This window comes from Suncus etruscus, chromosome 4 (assembly GCF_024139225.1).
Source record: "Suncus etruscus isolate mSunEtr1 chromosome 4, mSunEtr1.pri.cur, whole genome shotgun sequence".
Taxonomy (NCBI): Eukaryota; Metazoa; Chordata; class Mammalia; order Eulipotyphla; family Soricidae; genus Suncus; species Suncus etruscus.
In genome coordinates, this window is record NC_064851.1 from 37,047,669 (window position 1) to 37,069,208 (window position 21,540).

Sequence of the window (21,540 nt, forward strand, 5' to 3'; positions counted from 1 at the left end):
TTGTTGTTTCTGGACTTCCTGTTTTACTCCATTGTTATTCTTTATGTGTTTATGTCAAATATTGTATGTTTAACCTGGTATATGCTAAATGTTTTTGTATTTCTATAAGTATTTTTTGGTCATTGTTGTGAGATGTGCTTAAGTTACTTATAAACAAGTAATTTGATTTTTTTATAGTCTTGTTTTTTAGGTCTTGTTACCTGAGCTGCATTTGATGTAGGGTATCCCCTTATACTGAGATGACAATCATGTTTGTACTTTAAATCTTTGCATATGAACAGGGAGATTTTTCTATTATGCAGGTAGGAATCACACACTTCTAATTGTGCCGTGTCTACTAGGAATGTTTTAATTCTATGGTGTGGTGTTTTGTGGTTTACATTTTTGCCCAATTGTTTCCAGTTTATGAATTAATAAGTAACCCACTGAGAATATATGGGGAACCTTTACAGTCCTCCAAAGTCTGCAGTTCCCTCATCCCTGAGCAGGGGTTATGCAGTCTTTGCTGCAGACACTCTGTGGATTGAGTTTACTACCTCTTATTTCCTTTGTTCCAGGATCAATGTTCTTCACTGCTGTTGAATGGATTTAATTTACTTGAGTACCATTCTTGCATATATTTTGTCTATATTCTGTCACAGGATAAAGGATAAGAAATGAAATGTGGGGCCAAAGCAATAGAATAGTGGGCAAGGCACTAACTTGCCTTGAAGTGGCCAACCCAAGTTTTTTTTCCAGGCATCCCATATGGTCATTCTGGAACATGGCCAGGAATGACCCTGTGCAGAGCCAGGAGTAACTGCTGAGCACAGTCGATTGTGCGCCCCCCCCACCAAAAAAAAAGAAAATAAATATGGGTCCTGTAACTTCCCATTGACCAAAAATAAAAGTCCTGTTAAATTGTTAAAACCGGGGCCGGAGAGATAGCATGGAGGTAAGGCATTTACCTTTCATGCAGAAGGTCATCGGTTCGAATCCCGGCATCCCATATGGTCCCCCGTGCATGCCAGGAGCAATTTCTGAGCCTGGAGCCAGGAAAAACCCTTGAGCACTGCTGGGTGTGACCCAAAAACCACAAAAAAAAAAAAAAAAAAAAAATGGGGCCGGGTAGGTGGCGCTGGAGGTAAGGTGTCTGCCTTGCAAGCACTAGCCAAGGAAGGACCGCGGTTCGATCCCCCGGCGTCCCATATGGTCCCCCCAAGCCAGGGGCGATTTCTGAGCACATAGCCAGGAGTAACCCCTGAGCGTCAAACGGGTGTGGCCCAAAAACCAAAAAAAAAAAAAAAAAAAATTGTTAAAACCACAAGTAGCTTGTAACTAACATATTGGGTGAGGTAGGGTTAGATTTTAATACATTCTCTCAAGTTGTAAAACAAAAGATCTCAAGACTGAGATTTACAAAACTAAGGTTTAAAGTTGCTTTCATTTTATTTTTTTGGCAAGAACATATAGTTACTTGACTATATATGGAATAATACAGTGTATAGTTGTTGCAAAGAGTCCCTTCCAAAACCTTAAAAAGGAGCCCCTATTTTCTGACTACATATTCCTTCCTCTTCAGAGTTTTAGTTTTACCTGGTTAATTTTTTTAGTTTCTACAATTTGACTAGCACTTAGTATAAACTCTTAACACTACAGTCATATTTGAGGATAAATAAAATTTATAGATAAAAAAATTCCAGGCTCCAAGAAGTTCATGAAACTCTTAATGTTTAGTTCATGCTGAAACATGATGGGGCCGGGATTCAGCCTGGTTGAATTTAAGCCTGTATCTGAAGCTCAAGTCTTTCTTACACATTAGAGTGACTTGGTTGTTAGAGAGGACTTCAACCATTTCTACCCAAACATGACTCTCTTTACAGCAAGGCTAAGAAATCCCATCTTTCATTTATCTTCAACATTTGTAGGAAGGTGCAAACAATAATAGGACCACAGTTTGATACAGAGAACTTCTCTTTCCAAAATGCTTATTTTTTATAAGAACATAATCGTTTCTAGTCTTCTCTAAGTACATTAAACTAGCGATGTTCTCAAACTTTAATTAGCATTATCTGATAATCTTGTTAAAATATAGATTTTTTTAAAAAAGTATTCATGCAGAATTTCTGATTCAGTTGGTTGCAAAAAAAGGACTGAGACCTTGCATTTTTAACATGTTCTGTGCTAATGTTCTCAATGTTCTGAGATTTGTCAGGTTTTTTTGGGGGGGAGAGGGGAGGGCATACCTAAGCAATGCTAGGGAATCACTCCTGGTAGTGCTTGGAGGGCCATCTGGAATAAAGGGACTAAACCTGGGTAAACTTTGTGCAAGGCAAACTACCCACTATTTTATCACTCCAGCCCCATAGATCAAGTTTTTTAACACAGGCACAAAGAACATTTGGGGCCAAATAATTATTTTTTGAAATGTGTGTGTGCCCCTGTGTATATTTTGGATTGTTTGGCAGCTTTCCTTACCTCTGCCCACTGAAAGTTAGTGTTAACTCCACTTCTAACCATAAGTATCCAAATGCCTCCAGATATTGCCAAATGTCTGTTGAGAACACTGCTCTAGGCTAACCTCCACATGAGGAATGTGTAACAGGATGGCATATAGGTACCAATATTTTAACATATTTATTGGATATTTTTAGGTAAAATCTAAGTTAAGAGACCAGGAATTTCAGTCTATAGTTTTTGCTACTTTTCATTCTCCTCTTGTTTTATAAAGAAGGGACAGCTATAGTAAAGAGAAGAAAAGTGGTAAAATGGTAAACATGGCAAAAAGATGTGGGAAAATGCTAACTTTGGAAGAATTCTAGGCAAAAGGTTTATGGGATCTAAGATTTTTGCAACTAAAGAGTAAAAATATTATATTATTTTTTAATATTAAAAAAGTATAGCTCTTAAACTAGTTGGAAGGAAATTTCCTCTTCCTTTAGGAAGAAAGCAAAAGCACGCCCAGATTTGGAGGTCAGGATGAATTAAATACAGTGTGGAAGAACTTGTGATCCTCATAGCATGGGGTGGGGGTTGTGGGGGTAGGGGTGGAATATAAGACTTGATATAAGGCTTGACCTTATCTTTGTTTTTTAACTAGAAGAATAAGAAAAAAACTTAATTTCTCTGTCTTGGGTCTATCAATTGTTAAAGAGCAAAGGAAGGTCATTATGAAAATGGAAAAAGATTAGAGTGACCTAATAATTGTCTTCAGAAAGTGTGAGGGTGCCTGCCACCTGTGGTTTTATCCTTACAAAAATTATTTCATTTAATCATTGCAACAATAAGAAAATATTATTCCTCTTTCAAAAAAATGTAAACTGAAGCTCAGAAAGTGGCTGAACTTCTTGGGAAAGTAGTATAGCTGATATTTTGCCATCCTTTCTGATTTCAAGTCAGCCTTAAACTGGTTGAAGATGCCTTTGTTTTCTTTGATTCAGATTTTGCCCAGTAGCTATCCTCACTCAGTCCCAAAGGTTTGACTGGATCTGTTGTTTGTATGTTTGTTTATTTGTTTCTAGTTCTTTCTCATCTTCTTTACTGTAGGTTTCAATTTCTTTTCTTTTTTTTAATAATGAATTTTATTTTGACCAAAGTGGATTTCACAGTAATATTTTAGGTACATATTGACATTGGATCAGGGGAATTCCCACTATTAAAGTTGTCCTCCACCCACCCCTGTTCCCAGCACGCACCCCATATTCCTCTCCCTTACCCCCCAGGTTGCTAGTATAAGTGGTCTCTTCTGTGTTTATCTTGTTGTAGATTAGGAATCTATTCTGTTGTCGTTGGGATTAGGTTTGGTATTTAAGTCTGATCATTTTTATTACTACTCAGTGATCATACAACTGTTTGGTCTTGGTGCCCTCCATTGTTTCCCCCTCAAATTGAAAGGTGGAAAAAGTTGGTTCAAGTTATGTGGTACTGTTTGAGGAAAATAAAAATAAATAAATAAATAAATAATAAAATAAATAAATAAAAAATAGGGGTAAGAATCAAACAAGCAAAAAAAAAAAAAATGAGTGGAGTCCTTCTAGAGCAGGAGTGGCGAACAAGTTCGACACAAAGAGCCAAAATTTTAAACTGTGAGAGTCAGAGAGCCACACCACGCAGTGACCTGCCAAAACAGACAAACACACAAAAGCATAGAATTTTAACAATAATCTATTAAACACATATTGCATTTTGCCATTTTGAGTGTGGGTCAAAATCCTGCAGTGATGGTGAGGGTGTGCTGCGTGCTCCACACTCAGAACTAACGGCAAGATGTGACCCAACATGTGACACACGGGTTCCCCCCCCCCCCCCCCCCGCGGCTGGCCCGTGCAGTTGTTTCTGAGGGTTGACTACGCACTCGGAGATCTCTCCTCAGAGGTCCCTCCCCTCCTCAGAAGCAGCCATAGTGGGGCTGGGAGCTGTGGGGTGCAGGGCGGCCCCATCTCCATGGCCAAGTTCATAGGATGTGGACATAAACATTGAGGGAGTGCAGCAGGGACAGGACTAGTGAGGCCGGATGGTCAGCTATTTTGCCATTTAAGCAGCAGTGACATGGCTGTGAGATGCTAGATCGCAAGATGGCCAGCAGTGATAGTGAGGCTGGGGAGCTGCTCTGCTTGCTATCATCTTTTACCTGGCAACCTTCCTAGATGATCCAGACAATAGTCTCAGACCCATCCTGCATTTTGAACCAAGGTTCCTGCACCCAGATCTAAAACCAGAAGGTACATTGAAGAAAATGTTGGCAGAGCATTCCATGACTTTGAAGTTAAAGGCATTTTCAAGGATGAAATACTACTGGCCGGGGCCGGGCGTGGCGCTAAAGGTAAGGTGTCTGCCTTGCCTGCGCTAGCATTGGACGGACCGCGGTTCGATCCCCCGGTGTCCCATATGGTCCCCCAATCCAGGAGCAACTTCTGAGCGCATAGCCAGGAGTAACCCCTGAGCGTTACCGGGTGTGGCCCAAAAACCAAAAAAAAAAAAAAAAAAAAAAAAAAAAAAAGAAATACTACTGGCCAAGCAAGTGGAAGCAAACATAAACATTAAACCGAGATGCTTCTGCACCTCCAAGGAAACAGTGATTAGGATGCAAGGACTATCCATGGAATGGGAAAAACTATTCACCCAATAACCATTTGATAAAGTGTTAGTAGTCAATATATATAGGATAATGATTTAAAAAAAAAACCAGCAAGAAATAAAAGCATCTAACCCCATCCAAAAATGGGGAGAAGTAAACAAATATTTCCTCAAAGAAGAAATTCAGTCGACCAAAAGGCACATGAAAAAAATGTTCCACATTACTAATTATCAGGAAGATGTAAATCAAAGCAACAATGAGATATCTCAAGCCACAGAGACTGGCACACATCACAAAGAACAAGAACAACCAATGCTGAAGCAGATGTGGGGATAAAGGGATTCTCTTTCACTGCTGGTGGGATTTCAGAGTAGTGCAACCTTTTTGTAAAAAAATATGGACATTCCTCAAAAATCTAGAAATTGAGCTTGCATGCATATGATATGGCAATACCACTTCTAAGAATATATACTGGGAATCTCACCCCCTCAGAAAAATACAATACAGAAAAACCCTCTGCACGCCTATGTTCATCGCAGCACTACTTAGAAATAACTAGTACTACTAAACTACTAGAAACAACCCATGTGCCTGAGAACAGATGAGGGGACTAAAGAATCTTTGGTACATCTACACAATGGAATACTATGCAGCTGTTAGGAAAAATGAAGTCATGAAATATGCTTTTACATGGATGGATATGGAGAGTATTATGCTCAATGAAATTATTCAGAGGGAGAGGGATAGACATAGAATAATCTCACTCATTTATGATATATAAGGGAAAAAGTGTGATAGTAATATCCAAAGAGAATAAAGTTGAGAGCCAGGAGGACCAGTCCATGGTACAAATACTGAGGCACTAGGGTAGAAAATGGACAGCTGGGGCTGGAGCAGTGGCGCAAGCGGTAGGGCATTTGCTTTACATGTGCTAACCTAGGAACGGACCACAGTTCGATCCCCTGGCGTCCCATATGATCCCCCAAGCCAGGACTGATTTCTTAGTGCATAAGGAGTAACCCTTGACTGTCACCAGGCCCCAAAAACCAAAGAAAGAAAAGAAAAGAAAAGAAAAGAAAAGAAAAGAGAAAGAAAGAAAGAAAGAAAGAAAGAAAGAAAGAAAGAAAGAAAGAAGAAAGAAAGAAAAAGAAAAAAAAGAAAGAAAGAAAGAAGAAAGAAAAAGAAAGAAAGAAAGAAAGAAAGAAAGAAAGAAAGAAAGAAAGAAAGAAAGAAAGAAAGAAAGAAAAAAAAGAAAATGGACAGCTATGATAATAATAGTTGGAAATGATCACTCTGGATAAGAACTGAGTGCTGAACGCAGATAGAGTGATATATATACATATGTATACATATATATATATATATATACATATACATACATACATGGTATCCCTTTATTAAAAATAGTGAAAACCGGGTCCGGAGAGATAGCACAGCAGTGTTTGCCTTGCAAGCAGCCGATCCAGGACCAAAGGTGGTTGGTTTGAATCCCGGTGTCCCATATGGTCCCCCGTGCCTACCAGGAGCTATTTCTGAGCAGACAGCCAGGAGTAACCCCTGAACACTGCTGGGTGTGGCCCAAAACCAAAAAAAAAAAAAAAAAAAAACCCACAGTGTCTAAAAGTAAAAAGTACTAAAAAGTAGTAAAGGAAGAAAGGTGGGAGAGAGGAGTAAAATGTCTGCCCTAGAGGCAGGCAGGGGCAGGTAGGAGAGCAACTGAGGACACTGATGGTGGAAAATGTTCAGGGATGAAGGGTGGTATACATTGTAAGAGTGAAACTCATCATGAACAACTTTGTAACCAAAGTATTTAAATAAAAGATAAAAAAGATACCAAATAAAACAAAAGGCAAACTTAAAAAAATATACTGTATTTAGACTAACCATATCCAAAATGATTGGCATGCAATCAAAATGAGCTATTTTACATTTTTGTACTAAACTTTCTCAATCTGTTTTATATTTTATACTTATAGTATGTTTCATTTGGATACAAGATTTTTCACTGGAAACATGTTGTCTGTATTAGATTAATACATTTTATACATATTACATGCCCTTACACCTATAAAATACTTAAAATGTTATTAATTACCAGAAATTATTTTCTTTTACTTTATGCACTCATATTACTCATTTATTTATTTGTTTGTTTATTTATGTATGTATGTATGTATGTATTTTTGGTTTTGGGTCACACCCGGTGATTCTCAGAGGTTACTCCTGGCTATGTGCTCAGAAATCGCTCCTGGCTTAGAGGATCATATAGGATGCTAGGGGATCGAACCGACCTAGATTAGCGCATGTAAGGAAAATGCCCTACCACTTGCGCCACTGCTCTGGCCTTGATACTTATTTCTATAAAAATATTGGTTTAACTTTGAAGCAGAAGCATATAGTTTTAAAGCTATGACAGTCCAAGTAAAATATATTTTGTGTGTCAGTATTCTTAACATTGAATTTGACTGGGGTTTCATAAAGATAAGCAGCTATCAGTTTATCAGTGTCAATTATTATTCAAATATTTATGTCATCATTTAAATTAGTAAAATTATTATTGTCGTTTTGTGCTATGTAAATTTATTTCAGTACAAGGTGCCAGTAAATGTAAGCCACAAATTAGATTCGTTTAGGGAAATTTCAAATTTAACTCACTCAAATTCTAGTAACAATAATAAAATATATATATTTACCATTTTTGTCTTAATTAAATATTTAGCATGTCTCCTTAAATTAATTATTTTTATGGAGTAGGGGTTGAAGCCTTATGTAGCAGTGCTCAGGCTTACTTCTGGGATCACTCAGAGATCACTCCTTATGGTACTTAGGGGACCACATATGTTGCCGGGTACTGAACTGCTGTTAGTTACCTACAAGGCAGTTTTTCTTCCTCCTGACCTATTTTTCCAGCCTTCAATTCTTTTATTTTCAATAAAATATTGAATGTGGTTTAACAATACTTAAATTTCCACAAAGCACTTTCATGACTTACTCAACAAAACATACCAAGGAACACAGATCATTAAACATACTGTTTTGCTTCATTTCACAACTTAGGTCAATATTTGGTATTGATCTAAAACACTTACAAATATAAAGTGAGCGATGTAATAGTATAGCTTTTATTCTTTTACTCCTAATCCTGTCCTTTTATTTTATAGTATCACATAAATAATCAGCAACTTTTTAGTATTTATCCCTTGAAAGCAAAGAATGTATCTAGCTTCCTACACAGTTCCTGATTGCTCCTTTCCTATTACCCTACTCTCATCTCATCTATTCAATCCACATTTCCCAGACCCTACAATTTCTCTGCCTAACCTCCTGAATTTAATGATTGATACTTCTTATAACTACCAAAGTTTGACCTTGATCATAAAATATCTCTGTAATAGAAGCTAAGAAATTAAAATAACACGTTTTTAAGTGGCAAATACCAAATACCTCATAATAGTATGGTGGTTTTTTTTTTTATTTGAGATATGTGATGGAGAGTGTTGTTGGACTATAGATGCATGCTCAGGGTATACTCTTGGCTCTGTGCTCAGAAATGACTGCTGCTGGCAGGGTATTGAGCCATGGTCTGTCTTGTGCAAGGCAAGTACCTTAAACTTTACACTACCTCTCAGTCCTGATGTCAGGTTACTTTTTTAGGAAGAAAGAGAGAAATGAATAATAATGGAGGGAGAGTGAGAGGAGGAAAAGGAGAAAGAGGAGGGAAGAGGGAAGGGAATTGATTCAATAATTTAAAACTTCACAGTGTCCTCTCTACTCAGGATTGAATGCTTTAATGATTGAATGAAGATAGTGCTGTGCTGTATGATTCAGTGACTACAGATCATACTGTATATGAAAGTTTGTATGGATACTTAGAACCAATGTACTTAATTTTTCTTAGTGAGGCTAAAAATCCTACCTGTCTGTTCTGTGACTACATTAGTACACTCCAGTTACCATGACAAAATACATCAGATAGGGTGACTTAAACAACAGATATTTATCACAGTTCTAAAGGTTGGAAACCCAAGATCAAGGTACACATGGATCTATCTTTCAAGGTGAGAGCTATCCTACCCCTTTTCTTTGCCCATATTCTCTCTCTATTTCTACCCTTTTCTTTGCCCATATTCTCTCTCTCTATTTCTCTTTTCCTTGCTGTGGCTAATGGTCTTCTTTATTTATGTGGCTCTTCTCACATGGTCACCTCCATCCTATCCAATTAGGATCTCTCACCTTTATGACTTCATATAACCTTAGAGCTAAGCTGTATATATGACAAAACCTAGGATGTTGCCCATGGATTTTAGTATAAATTAAAATGGTAAACATGTTTAAATTAGCACTCTGTATATTAATCTAAAAATTCTGGGCTATAAAGGATTAAAGAATCATTTACTTTTTTAATGTTTTCATTTCTTAATTATGCTACATCTAAATGCAGTCAATTTTTTATCTGAGTATTCAAAAATTAAAAATGTCCTGAGAAGAATCTTTTTTACTTCATTGCTTAATGACTTGATATATCATAAGTAAAGTGATGGATAATAATTTATTAGAATCAAAATTATATTGTTTTTATAGCCTAACACCATTTAGACATAGAATAGATTCATTTCATTTTAGAAATATATGTAATTCTCATGGCAGTAAAATTATAGTGTATTTCTGAATGTGATACTGAGAGTTAACTTTGAAAGAGGATATGTGATAAATATTTCACCATACTATATTAACCAGTTTCTAAAGTAACTCCTGTCCCAGTCTCTAAGGTAATTTTGAAACAGAAGGGAAATTAATGGATTAATGGGGTTTTGAAACGACAACCATGGTATTCACTAATTTGATTTATTTTATTTCAGTCTATGTCTTTAATAAATATCACAAAAGATTGAAATGCTATGTTCTTAGTTTTTCAACCATATTCACCTGCCTTCACTAATCCTTAAAGGAAAATGAAGACATTTGTGCTTACTCTTAAGCTTACAACATGCCAAGATGAAACTGTTCATAAAAAGGGCTCAGTTTTCATATATCTGTCAGATTATTTTGTTGTTTGTGGTGGTGGTGTTTTTTTTTTGTTTTGTTTTGTTATGGTTTGGTTTGGTTTGGTTTGGGGGCCATACTCAACAGTTCTCAGGGGATACTTCTGGCTCTGCACTTGGACATCGCTCCTGGCAGGTTCAGGGGACCATATGGAATGCCACGGATTGAACCCGGATCAGCCACATGCAAGGCAAATGCCCTATCCGCTGTGCTATCACTCCAGCCAGTCAGATTTGTTATTCATTGTGTCTCCTTGCTCTTTAAAATTGAAGTGATTGTCTAATTAAAGAATAATGAATTCCAATATAAATTATTCATGTATGATAGGAATTCTCTCATACATGATATAACTAGCCACATGCATAAGGATTAAAAGGTGACTGGGTTCATTGGAAACAGTGATTTGATTCAACAATGAATTGTTAATAAATTCTGCCCTTTCTTGCTAACTTTTTGTAATAAGATAAAATACATATATATTTAAAGGTCTCACACATTAAAATATTTATCATCTTTTTGCATAATATTCTAAGAAACAATTTTGCTATGATAACAGCAAATGATAAATATCAAATGATGATGAAACCTTTATATCTGCCACTTCATTTTATCAGTGCAAAATTAGTAGCCTTGATGGGAAACACTATCTGGGAGGTGTTTTAAACAGTGATGTTCAAATTCCTTCTGGAATTTGACAAGTGCTTTAGAAGAGACAATTTGGAGAGGACAATCCATTTTTAAAGGAATAAAGTGTCTCAGTTTGACTACAAATACCAGTCCCTGAGGAGATATGTGACTTTCCCAGCAGAGGAGGAGGGGAGAAATGACACTTAAATCCATCAACTAAATGTTTTTATGTCATATATTATCTAGCCATAGCTCTGTGACCCACCCTGCCAGCCACCACCAGCGTGTTTTTGCCTTGAATTTTCCCCAGCTTTCTCCTTAAAGCTTCTGCTAAAACCTCTAAAGGGCCCAGTAAAATCATCCATCACATCAACATAAATGGCCTAAAAGTGATGAGATGTGTCAGCACGTATCTGCCTGTGCAAGCGTCCTTTTTCAGAGGCTTGCTCAGAGTGTTTAGAGCAGTTGCTGCCTTAGAAAATTGCCATTGAAAAATTTCAGTGTCTGAATCAGCCATATTTCTCCAGGCAATTGGCACACACACTTCAGTTGCTGTCGTCCACACCCCAATTCCAATCTACCTTGGGATCAGCTGTTTAACTTTCCTTCCCTTCTCCAGGTTGCCAACTCCTTGAAGACAGGGACTACATTGTTTCTGTCCTTGTAATGTTCATCTAGCATAAAACCAGCAAAACCCAGTTTCAGGAAAAGTAGGTCTTTGGTAAATATTTACCACATTAGTGAATACATAGGATGAAAAAAAGCTTACATTTGGAGGCCAGTATTTATGGAATATCTACCTGATTTGAATATGTGGTTTGGGGTGTTTCATAACCTTTCTGAATTTTTGTGCCACAAAAGCAAATTACAGAAATATGGTCATGAGGTGAGAGGCTATATTTCACACCAATCAGGCAATGTGTGAAATGCAGATTGCATTTCAGTGCTCTCTCTCTCTCTCTGTTAGTTGGTCTGTTAGTGGACACAGCTCTGCTCTATGTGGATTGTACAGTGATCAGGTTTGTGCTTGATGCTGGTCATCAGCAAAGATGAAGAGAGATTTCTTCTCTCTGCATGTAAATGATTAGTCTCATCTTTGTGATTTTCTTTTATTACTTTTTTTTTAAATTTTGTGGATCAATCATTAAGTAGATTGACTGGTTTATAATCTCTTATTTTTCTTCATGACTTCCTCACCTGAGATATGAAGGAACCCTCCTTCCTTTCCATTGTGCTTCTTGTTCTTCATGGTACACCACCTGAAGCTTTGCAATGTCTTTTCTTCTCTGCTTCATAGCTAGTGCTATCGTATTTCAGAGTTATGTAAGTGATGATATCACATCCCAGCAGAGTAAGAATCAGGAAAACCTTCCATCCTAAAATGACAATGAGATATTGCCAGCATTTGCAGGGGCCTTCAGTTTGTCGGAGTCCAAACAGGCAGGATTCTGACAAAATACTTCAAGCCTTTTTAATAGAGAAGCTAGGGACCTTTGACAAACCCATAGGCTGTGAGAAAGAGAATAAGGGAAAGAAATTTGGATTTGGGATCAAGGTAAGGTCAGATTGAGGGCCAGGTAAAAGAAACAGGTATACAAGGTAAAAGATAAACAGTCCAAAAAAGATACAGCGAAGGGTCTGTCAAATTAGGGAGAAAAGCCATTCATAGCCAGGAGTAGAAACAGTTTGGTCAGCTTGCTACTCCAACTGTGTCTTCAAACTGCCACCCATTCTCCACATGGACTCTCCACTCCAAATCTCACTTGAGGGTGTGTGTTACAGATACAGAGAAAGCGTTCAATAAGGTCCAACACCCATTCTTGATAAAAACTCTCCTCAAAATGGGAATGAAAGGATCGTTTCTCAATATAGTCAAGGCCACCTACTGCAAACCAATGGCGAATAATATTCACAATGGAGATAAATTAAAAGCCTTTCTCTAAAATCTGGTACAAGACAAGGCTGCCCTTGTCCTCACCCAGTCCAATTGCACATAGTGCTGAGATGTGTGTTATAGCCCCAGCCAACCAATAATAATGGATTAACTTTTCTTTCTTTCTTTCTTTCTTTCTTTCTTTCTTTCTTTCTATCTTTTCTTTCTTTCTTTCTTTCCTTTCTTTCTTTCTTTCTTTCTTTCTTTCTTTCTTTCTTTCTTTCTTTCTTTCTTTCTTTCTTTCTTTCTTTCTTTCTTTCTTTCTTTCTTTCTTTCTTTCTTTCTTTCTTTCTTTCTTTCTGATTTTTTTTTGATTTTTGGCCCACACCCGTTTGACGCTCAGGGGTTACTCCTGGCTATGCGCTCAGAAAATCGCTCCTGGCTTGGGGGGACCATATGGGACACCGGGGGATCGAACCGCGGTCCGTCCTACGCTAGCGCTTGCAAGGCAGACACCTTAACTCTAGCGCCACCTTCCCGGCCCTCTCTCTTTCTTTCTTTCTTTCTTTCTTTCTTTCTTTCTTTCTTTCTTTCTTTCTTTCTTTCTTTCTTTCTTCTTTCTTTCTTTTCTTTCTTTCTTTCTTCTTTCTTTTCTTTCTTTCTTTCTTTCTTTCTTTTCCTTTCTTTCTTTCTTTCTTTCTCTTTTCTTTCTTTCTTTCTTTCTCTTCTTTCTCTTTCTTTCTTTCCTTTCTTTCTTCTTTCTTTCTTCTATTCTTTCTTTTTCTTTCTTCTTCTTCCTTCCTTCCTTTCTTCTTTCTTCCTTCCTTCCTTCCTTCCTTCCATTCTCTTTCTTTCTTTCTTTCTTTCTTTCTTTCTTTCTCTTATCTTTTTTCTTTCTTTCTTTCTTTCTTTCTTATTTTCTTCTTTTGTCGTCTGTCTTTCTTTCTTTTTTCTTTCTCTCTCTCTCTTTCTTTCTCTTTCTTTCTTTCTTTCTTTCTCTCTCCCTTCCTTCCTTCCTTCCTTCCTTCCTTTCTTTCTTTCTCTCCTTCCTTCCTTCCTTTCTTCTTCCTTTCTTCCTTTCTTTCTTTCTCTCCTTCCTTCCTTCCTTCCTTCCTTCCTTTCTTCTTCCTTTCTTCCTTTCTTTTCTTTCTTTCTTTTCTTTCTTTCTTTCTTTCTTTCTTTCTTTCTTTCTTTCTTTCTTTCTTTCTTTCTTTCTTTCTTTCTTTCTCCTTCCTTCTTTCCTTCTTTCCTCCTTCCTTCTTTCTTTGTTCTTTCTTTCTCTTTTTCTCTTTCTTTCTCTTCCTTCCTTCCTTCCATCCTTCCTTCCTTCCTTTCTTTCTTTCTTTCTTTCCCTCTCTCTTTCTTTCTTTCTTTCTTTCTTTCTTTCCTTCTTTCTTTCTTTCTTTCTTTCTTTCTTTCTCTTTCTTTTCTTTCTTTCTTTCTTTCTTTCTTTCTCTTTCTTTTGTTCTTTCTTTCTTCTCTCTTTCTTCTTTCTTTCTTTCTTCTTTCTCTCTCTCTTTCTTCCTTCCTTCCTTTCTCTCTCTCTTTCTTTCTTTCTTTCTTCTTTCTCTTTCTTTTCTTTCTTTCTTTCTTTCTCTTTCCTTTCTTTCTTTCTTTCTTTCTCTTTCTTTTGTTCTTTCTTTCTTCTCTCTTTCTTTCTTTCTTCTTTCTCTCTCTTTTCTTCCTTCCTTTCTCTCTCTTTCTTCTTTCTTTCTTCTTTCTTTCTTCTTTCTTTCTTTCTTTCTTTCTTTTCTTTTCTTTTCTTTCTTTCTTTCTTCTTTCTTTCTTTCTTCTTTCTTCTTTCTTTCTTTCTTTCTTCCTTCCTCCCTCCCTCCCTCCCTCCCTCCCTCCCTCCCTCCCTCCTTCCTTCCTTCCTTCCCTTCCTTCCTTCCTTCCTTCCTCCTTCCTTCCCTTCCTTCCTTCCTTTCTTCCTTCTTTATTTTTTTTTTATTTTTGGGCCACACCTGGTGATGCTCAGGGGTTATTCCTGGCTATGCGCTCAGAAATCGCTCCTGGCTTGGGGGATGCCGGGAGATTGAACTGTGATCTATCCTAGGATAGCGCATGTAAGGCCCTACCACTTGCACCACTGCTCCGACCCCTGTTTACTTATTTCTTAAATGGTCAGACTCCTTTTATGGCTGGTATTGGACTACTTCTAGAGTAACACAATAACATAGGACAAGAAAGCATGCATTGTTATAACAGTTAAACATTATTCTTCAGTTGAGGTTGGGGGTGCACACTGGTGTGCTTCTGGACTGATCCATGTAATCTGAAATGGGGCCTGGAACTTCCACATATAATGTACCCAGCTCTTTGCACATCTCTCTGGCTAAGGTCAGTATTCTTTATGAGAACAGTTACTTAACTTAACCAGCTTCAGGAACAGTGAAATCTGATGTTTCTGAGGCACTATAGAAGTTTATCTGAAAAAACTATAGATCATTAGTCTATTTTAGAAAACTTAGGAGTTGTTAGAACAACTTCTGAACTTTCCAAAAAACCACCACGAGCTAGAAGAAAGTAAAATACACCTGAAATACAAGTTCAAGACTGCTTATGTTAATAGGATAGTTGAAAATTCCAGCATGCAGATAATTTTTTAATATATCAAATTTAGGGCCTGGAAATATAGCTTAGAAGTTTACCACCAGGCTTGCATATTTGAGGCCTTGAGTTCAATCCCCAGGACTGCCAAATATTATTTTGTATTTTAAAATACTTTAAGTATGGGACCAGAAAGATGACACAAAGATTAAGGTGCTTGCCTTACAAGTGGCTGATCCTAGTTCAAATCCTCAGGCTACATATGGTCCTCCAAGCACCTCTGAGAGTAATCCCTGAGCACAGAAGCAATACAAGCCCTGAAAACCACATGTGTGAACCCAAAGCAAAAGGAAATAAAATGCATAGTTTGACAATTTAGGGTTAAAATAGACATTTATCCTATTTAATGATAGAAACACATGTTATTGTCCACGTGCACACAAACAATATTTAATTCCAAACGAAAACCAAACATAAATGTTTTTAAGTCAAGTGCTATATTGAGAAATCTTTGGTCACATGGGTTATTGTTTACTCACTCTTTAGCTGGGAAAGAAGATTGTTTTTATTATCAGATATTTTAAGTTCCTTCTAGAAGCAAAACATTATGCTAGAGACAAGGCAGGAGGACAGTAGAACTTGGAAATTTAGATGTTTAATGGCTTTCTGAAATTCTCAAAGTCTAGGCAATTTTATTTCCATTCAAATTACCATTAATATTTTCAACTCTCCCCCCCTCCCCCCATGTTGAGCTTAACCACTAGATTAGTCCTGTATCCAAGCCTCATCTCTACTCCAAAGGTTTCAGTTACCATTCAGGGTTCTCAAACTCAATTTTACCTAGGGGCTGCAGGAGGCAAAGTCGGGGTGATCCTTGAGTGCAAAGTCAGTAGTAAGCCTTGAACATTGGGGGTGTGTGACCCAAACAACAAAACAAAACAAAACGAAAAAAGATTCCTCCTGGGCAGGGCCACAAAATGTTGTACGGAGGGCCTCAAACGGCCCGCGGGCCACGAGTTTGAGACCCTTGAAAATGCTTCTTTCTCCTAGATATATATCTCTAGTCCATTCAACTATTTTGAGCTCCAGACCTTTTTCCGACATTAAATTTTTGCTTCGGTTGAATTACTATTACACATTCATTGTGGGTAGCTAATTTTGAGACTGCAATCTAAGTGAAGTCTATGCCATGATCCTCTTCATCGTCTGTACCTATCTACCAATGATTCATACTAATATTAGCTAAATATTTGTTTCTGTGGTTAAATGTCATTTAAATGCACACATTTTTTCTTTTTATTGTCACCACTCTATGGTCTGAGTCACCAAAACACTTGGTTAAATGTCATAAACTCAGGCCAGAGTGACAGCGGTTTGATCCCCTTGCGTTCCATATGATCCCCCAAGTCAAGAGCGATTTTGAGTGCATAGCCAGGAGTAACCACTGAGCGTCATTGGGTGTGGCCCATAAACCAAAAAAAAAAAATCATAAACTTTCGCTGGTGCTTTTTCCTGAAGTTATCTCCAATACTCTTTTTAAGGTGTAAATTTCCTTAGGTCACTGCCTTTACATAAGATCATTTAATAAGTCCCCGCTGTTCATAAATAATATTCAGAATAATGTGTGGCCTTAAAAATCTGTCTGACTCTTTTGGCTGGATGTATACATATCACAAACATATTGCATGAAATAATATTTGTCTTGCTTTTTTTCTCTAATGTAACTTCCACAGAAAAGACTAACCCCCACATCAGCACAATACTGTCACTGCCCATAGCCCTTTTCACAATATTCAGATTCTCATTTATTTACTCTCACTAGTCCCATAAAACTATAAGTTCACAAGAGTGAGGACCTTATTTATTCTTATCTGTTTTTCTTACCAAATCACTTATTCTTCCCTGGAAAGCTAAGAGGGGCTTTGACCCCAAGGACCTCCTGAATAAGATTAAGCTACTAGGAATTTTTCATCAAGATAGTGGGACATTTGAAGGATTTAAAACAGAAGGAACCAGTTTATCAGATGCATAATCTTGAATAAGATAGAGAAATTCTGATAAACACCCTTGAAAATCTAACATGAGACAGAATCACAAATCCTTGACTTTTCCTATATTTCTTCTCTGCAAACCTTCTCAAATATATGCTTGCTCATCATTTGGTCATCCAAGGATTGACTAAGTTCCTAACTATGTGCCTGACACGAGGACATTGAAACAAGAAACAGCCCAGACCTAAATGTGTCTTTTAGCTTTTATCTCATACTTTGGTGCAAGCTAAAGCAGTGGTTTTGTTCACCAGCAGTAAAAATTGAAACTATGGTCTAGACATTGTCCAATAAGAAAGGCTTGTATAAATTCAGTGGTGAAAATGCTATGAAGTTAGAATTTGAAAGTTTTCTAATTCAGGGGAGATTAGTATTTAAAATGCTTTCACGTTGGAACCAGAAAATGCTTCACCAAGGAGGTAGTTTTGGAACAGGTAGGAAGATGAGATTTCTCTAGTAAAGACAAATGAAAAGGTATTGCAAATGACCAGAAATGACCAAAAGCAAAGGACCGAAGCTTTAAAAAGGCTATGCATTCCAAGGAGAGCATTTATCTCTGGTATGTTAGGAATGGTCATGAGGAAAGTAGGTAAAAATGGGAAACAGATTGGAGAGATGGTACCGAAAAAAACAGTTTGCCTTGCAGGTATCTGACTCAAGTTCAATCCTGCACACTGTCCCTGAGCACCATTTGAAGCAATTCCTAAGTACAGAGCCGAAAGTAAACCCTGAACACAGCCATGTGTGACACATACTCATACATGAAGAAGAAAAAGGAGAGAAATAAAGAAAGAGAGAAAAAATAAAAAGGAGAAAGATTCATAGAGGCCACTATAAAGGATGTGATGTGAGTAATGCAGAAGTATAACCATTATACACCAGAATAACTGGACTACACGCCATATTTTCTGGCATATAAGATGACTTTTTAACCCATAGAAATCTTCTTAAAAGTCAGGGGTTGTCTTATACACCGGTAAACAGCACGCTGATATTTACTCCAGTTTCAAGGACGAGTGATCTGTCCCCCTCTTATCTCTGCATTCCATCCAGTTGCCAGGCATCATCACTAAGTCCTCTGCTTGTCCTGATTCATCTTTCAGGGCACACAGAGGAGCTGAGTTACTGAGCGTTGCATCTCATCCAGCTGCGGGGTATGTGGTTTTCCAGTGCTCAGTCCTCTGTTCAGCTTTTATGGGACACAGAGGAGGTGCTCTGTCTCCCTCTAGCTGTCCTATTAATCACTGAACCCCAGCCAGCTGCTCTTGGGAGTAGCCCCCTCTCCCAGCTTTCAATGTTAGATTACAATTAAAAAAATCACAGTCACTCACTACAAAGGACACATGTAAAATGATTGTTGACACTCTAAAGTCTAGCTTATTAAACATATACTGTTAACCTTTGAGGGTTTTAACTCTTTTTCTCTTATGTTTTCTTAATTTCCACTTGGGGGTGTGTTAAAAAGAAAGATTATCTTATATGGCAAATATAACCAAACCCTATATTTTAACAGGAAAAGTAGGGGATCATCTTATATGTCTGGTCATCTTATATGCCAGAAAATACAGTATATCCAGACTTAAAAATAGAATATGATGAAGCACTTTACTGCATAGGTTTAATGATTTATTAAGAAAGCAGTGATTTAGTGAGAGGCATGATCTTCTGTAAACACAAGATCTTCATAAGCAAGAGTGATAATGGCCCTAAGGAAGGTTCTGGGGATGTGGGCCTCTGAAACAAAAAAGGACCAGAGTTGAAGTCTGCTGTCCGAAGCCTACCCTGGGAGACTGGGCATTATATCAGGCTTTACTCTCATGTGCTCTGCCATTACACTTGTCTGGATCTGTTTTTGCAGTTCCATGGAGAATGGGAGACCACCTGATCCTGCAGACTGGGCTGTGATGGATGTTGTCAATTATTTCCGAACAGTGGGATTTGAGGAGCAAGCCAGTGCCTTCGAGGAACAGGTAACAGGGTCCAGAGGAACTCACAATGGGCACAATAACTTCCCTTTTTTCACAGGTGGCAGAAAACAGTGAGACAGAAAAGAACCAGAGAGCACATGTAGGCTCTCTGTAGTCCCTTGAATGTATGGTCATTTCCAACTCCAAAGAAACGGAAGGGCCAAGTCAAGCTAGAAGAAATGATAACACAGTAAATCCCTTTCTACAAAAGAGAAATCCATACCCAGTAGTAGACCCTCATACTGGGATTGGGTAGGTGAACTTTTCTGGTAATACTTGATATAATATAAAATATGTATGATTATTTATCTCTTCTTCATCTACTATATATTTCCAATGTGATTTTATATATTTCTAACTTGTAAACTTTTGCAAAATTTAGTATGTAAATCACTTTACACCCATCAGAATAACTACAGCTAGGGAGACTGATAAATCCACAAATAGAATAAGTATCACCTTCTTCATTGTTGATGGGCATGTAAAACACACACACACACACACACACACACACACACCCACACACACATCCCATACAATATTATATGTCTCATCATCCCAGTTAAATTTTGTTCCTGGATATTTCTCCCAATAGAAACAAAAACATGTGTCGGGGCCGGCGCGGTGGCGCTAGAGGTAAGGTGCCTGCCTTACCTGCGCTAGCCTTGGACGGAACCGCGGTTTGATCCCCTGGCATCCCATATGGTCCCCACGCCAGGAGCGACTTCCTGAGCACATAGCCAGAGTAACCCCCTGAGCGTCACCGGGTGTGGCCCAAAAACCAAAAACCAAAAAACAAAAACAAACAAAAAAAAACAAAAAAAAAAAAACAAACATGTGTCTATCAAAGATTTATGCAAACTTATTCTTTAGGGCTCTTCTTAATTATAAGCCAAAACTGGAAGCCTAATGTCCATCAAATGGAGGATGAATATACAAATCTTGGTATAGTCACACAAAGAAATACTACATAGGGATAAAAGGATTGGACTTTGGATATATCAGGATGTCGGATGAGTGAGTTTGAAAACATCATACTGTATGAGAGAAACTTTTACACAAGAGAGCTTGTAGTGCAGGCTTCCTTAGTTTGGATTACTATAAGAAAAATATTAGAAACTAAGTGCCTTATAAACCCACAAATATTTATTTCTTATAATTCTGGCAGCTAGAGAGCCCAAGATTAAAGCACAAAACAGGTTGAATATTAGGTGAGAGTCTACTTCCTAAAACAGCTTTTTTGCTGTGTGTTTCACATAGATGATGAAATGACAAAGCTCCCTGGGACACTAATCTTATACATAAGGGTTTTTCTTTTCTTAACCACTCACAGTTTCTCTAAATACCATATAGTGGCCAGTTTTAACATACTGACTTATGGGTGAGACAAATATTCAGACAAAAGCAATTCCATTTTGGTAAATACTGAAAATAGGAAAATACATCAATGGTAGAAAGTAATCAGATAGTGGTTTCTGTGAATAGTGGGAGCAAAGAATGGCTAAAAGGATGAACGGACTTGCTGGTATGACACTCTTCTGTGTCTTGAGGTTGCAGTTACAAATATATGCATTGGTTACTGTATATATACATTGGAAAACAGTTCAAAGCTGTCCCTTGCATAGCCAATGAAATTTTATCACAAAAGGAAAAGAACTATAATCAAAATAAAAGTTGATTTTAAATTACATACATATATAATTTTCTTTTATCAATAATTTTAAAGCACCATGATTTATAGTTACTCATAGTTGAGTTTTACAAGTACAATGTTCCAGCAGTCAATTGTATGCCCAATGTCTACAATTTTCCTTTAAATACAACAGAGTACAGTTGTCAGATTGGATAGAGAAATAAATAAGTAACCAGACATGTGATGAAATAAGTATAGAAAGTAAAAATCATAGGATCTACTTGGTGGGAAGATGTATATTCATTACATTTACAACATTTTGTTGAGATTGTTATAATAAAAATTTTTATAATAAAATAAAATAAATAGGTGAAATTGAAAGTGCAAGTCCAATTAGTTGGAACATTTCTATTAATAGTATAATATGTGCTTGTGTCATTGCAATTAACTGTCATTTATAAGATTAAATAATATTATAAGATATTAATGACAGCAACAACCAGGAAAAAAAGGCTTAGCAAAAACTCCTTGACCCAAATTCCTAGCTCCCTTTAAGCACTCTTCAGATTGAACTTTTACTCAGACCTGAGGTTAGCTATCTATATTTGGATGACTAAGCTGTTCTTTGGGCCCTCTTGGATTCTATGCAAAACCTCACCCTAAGAGCTTGGACAGCTCTGAGCTTGGAACCAGGGGCAGGCAAAATAATGCAAAAAATGGAAATAATGCTCCTGAAACACTCT

The 21,540-nt window shown here is 37.4% G+C and overlaps 1 protein-coding gene across 1 annotated transcript in view; it reads left to right on the top strand.

Annotated features, from left to right (window-relative positions):
* Window positions 1-21,540, top strand: part of SAMD13 (sterile alpha motif domain containing 13) — a 46,636-nt gene that overhangs the window by 4,929 nt on the left and 20,167 nt on the right. The window contains exon 3 of the mRNA XM_049771285.1: window positions 19,056-19,167. Coding sequence (XP_049627242.1) covers window positions 19,056-19,167 — 112 coding nt within the window. The remainder of the gene's footprint in view (window positions 1-19,055; window positions 19,168-21,540) is intronic.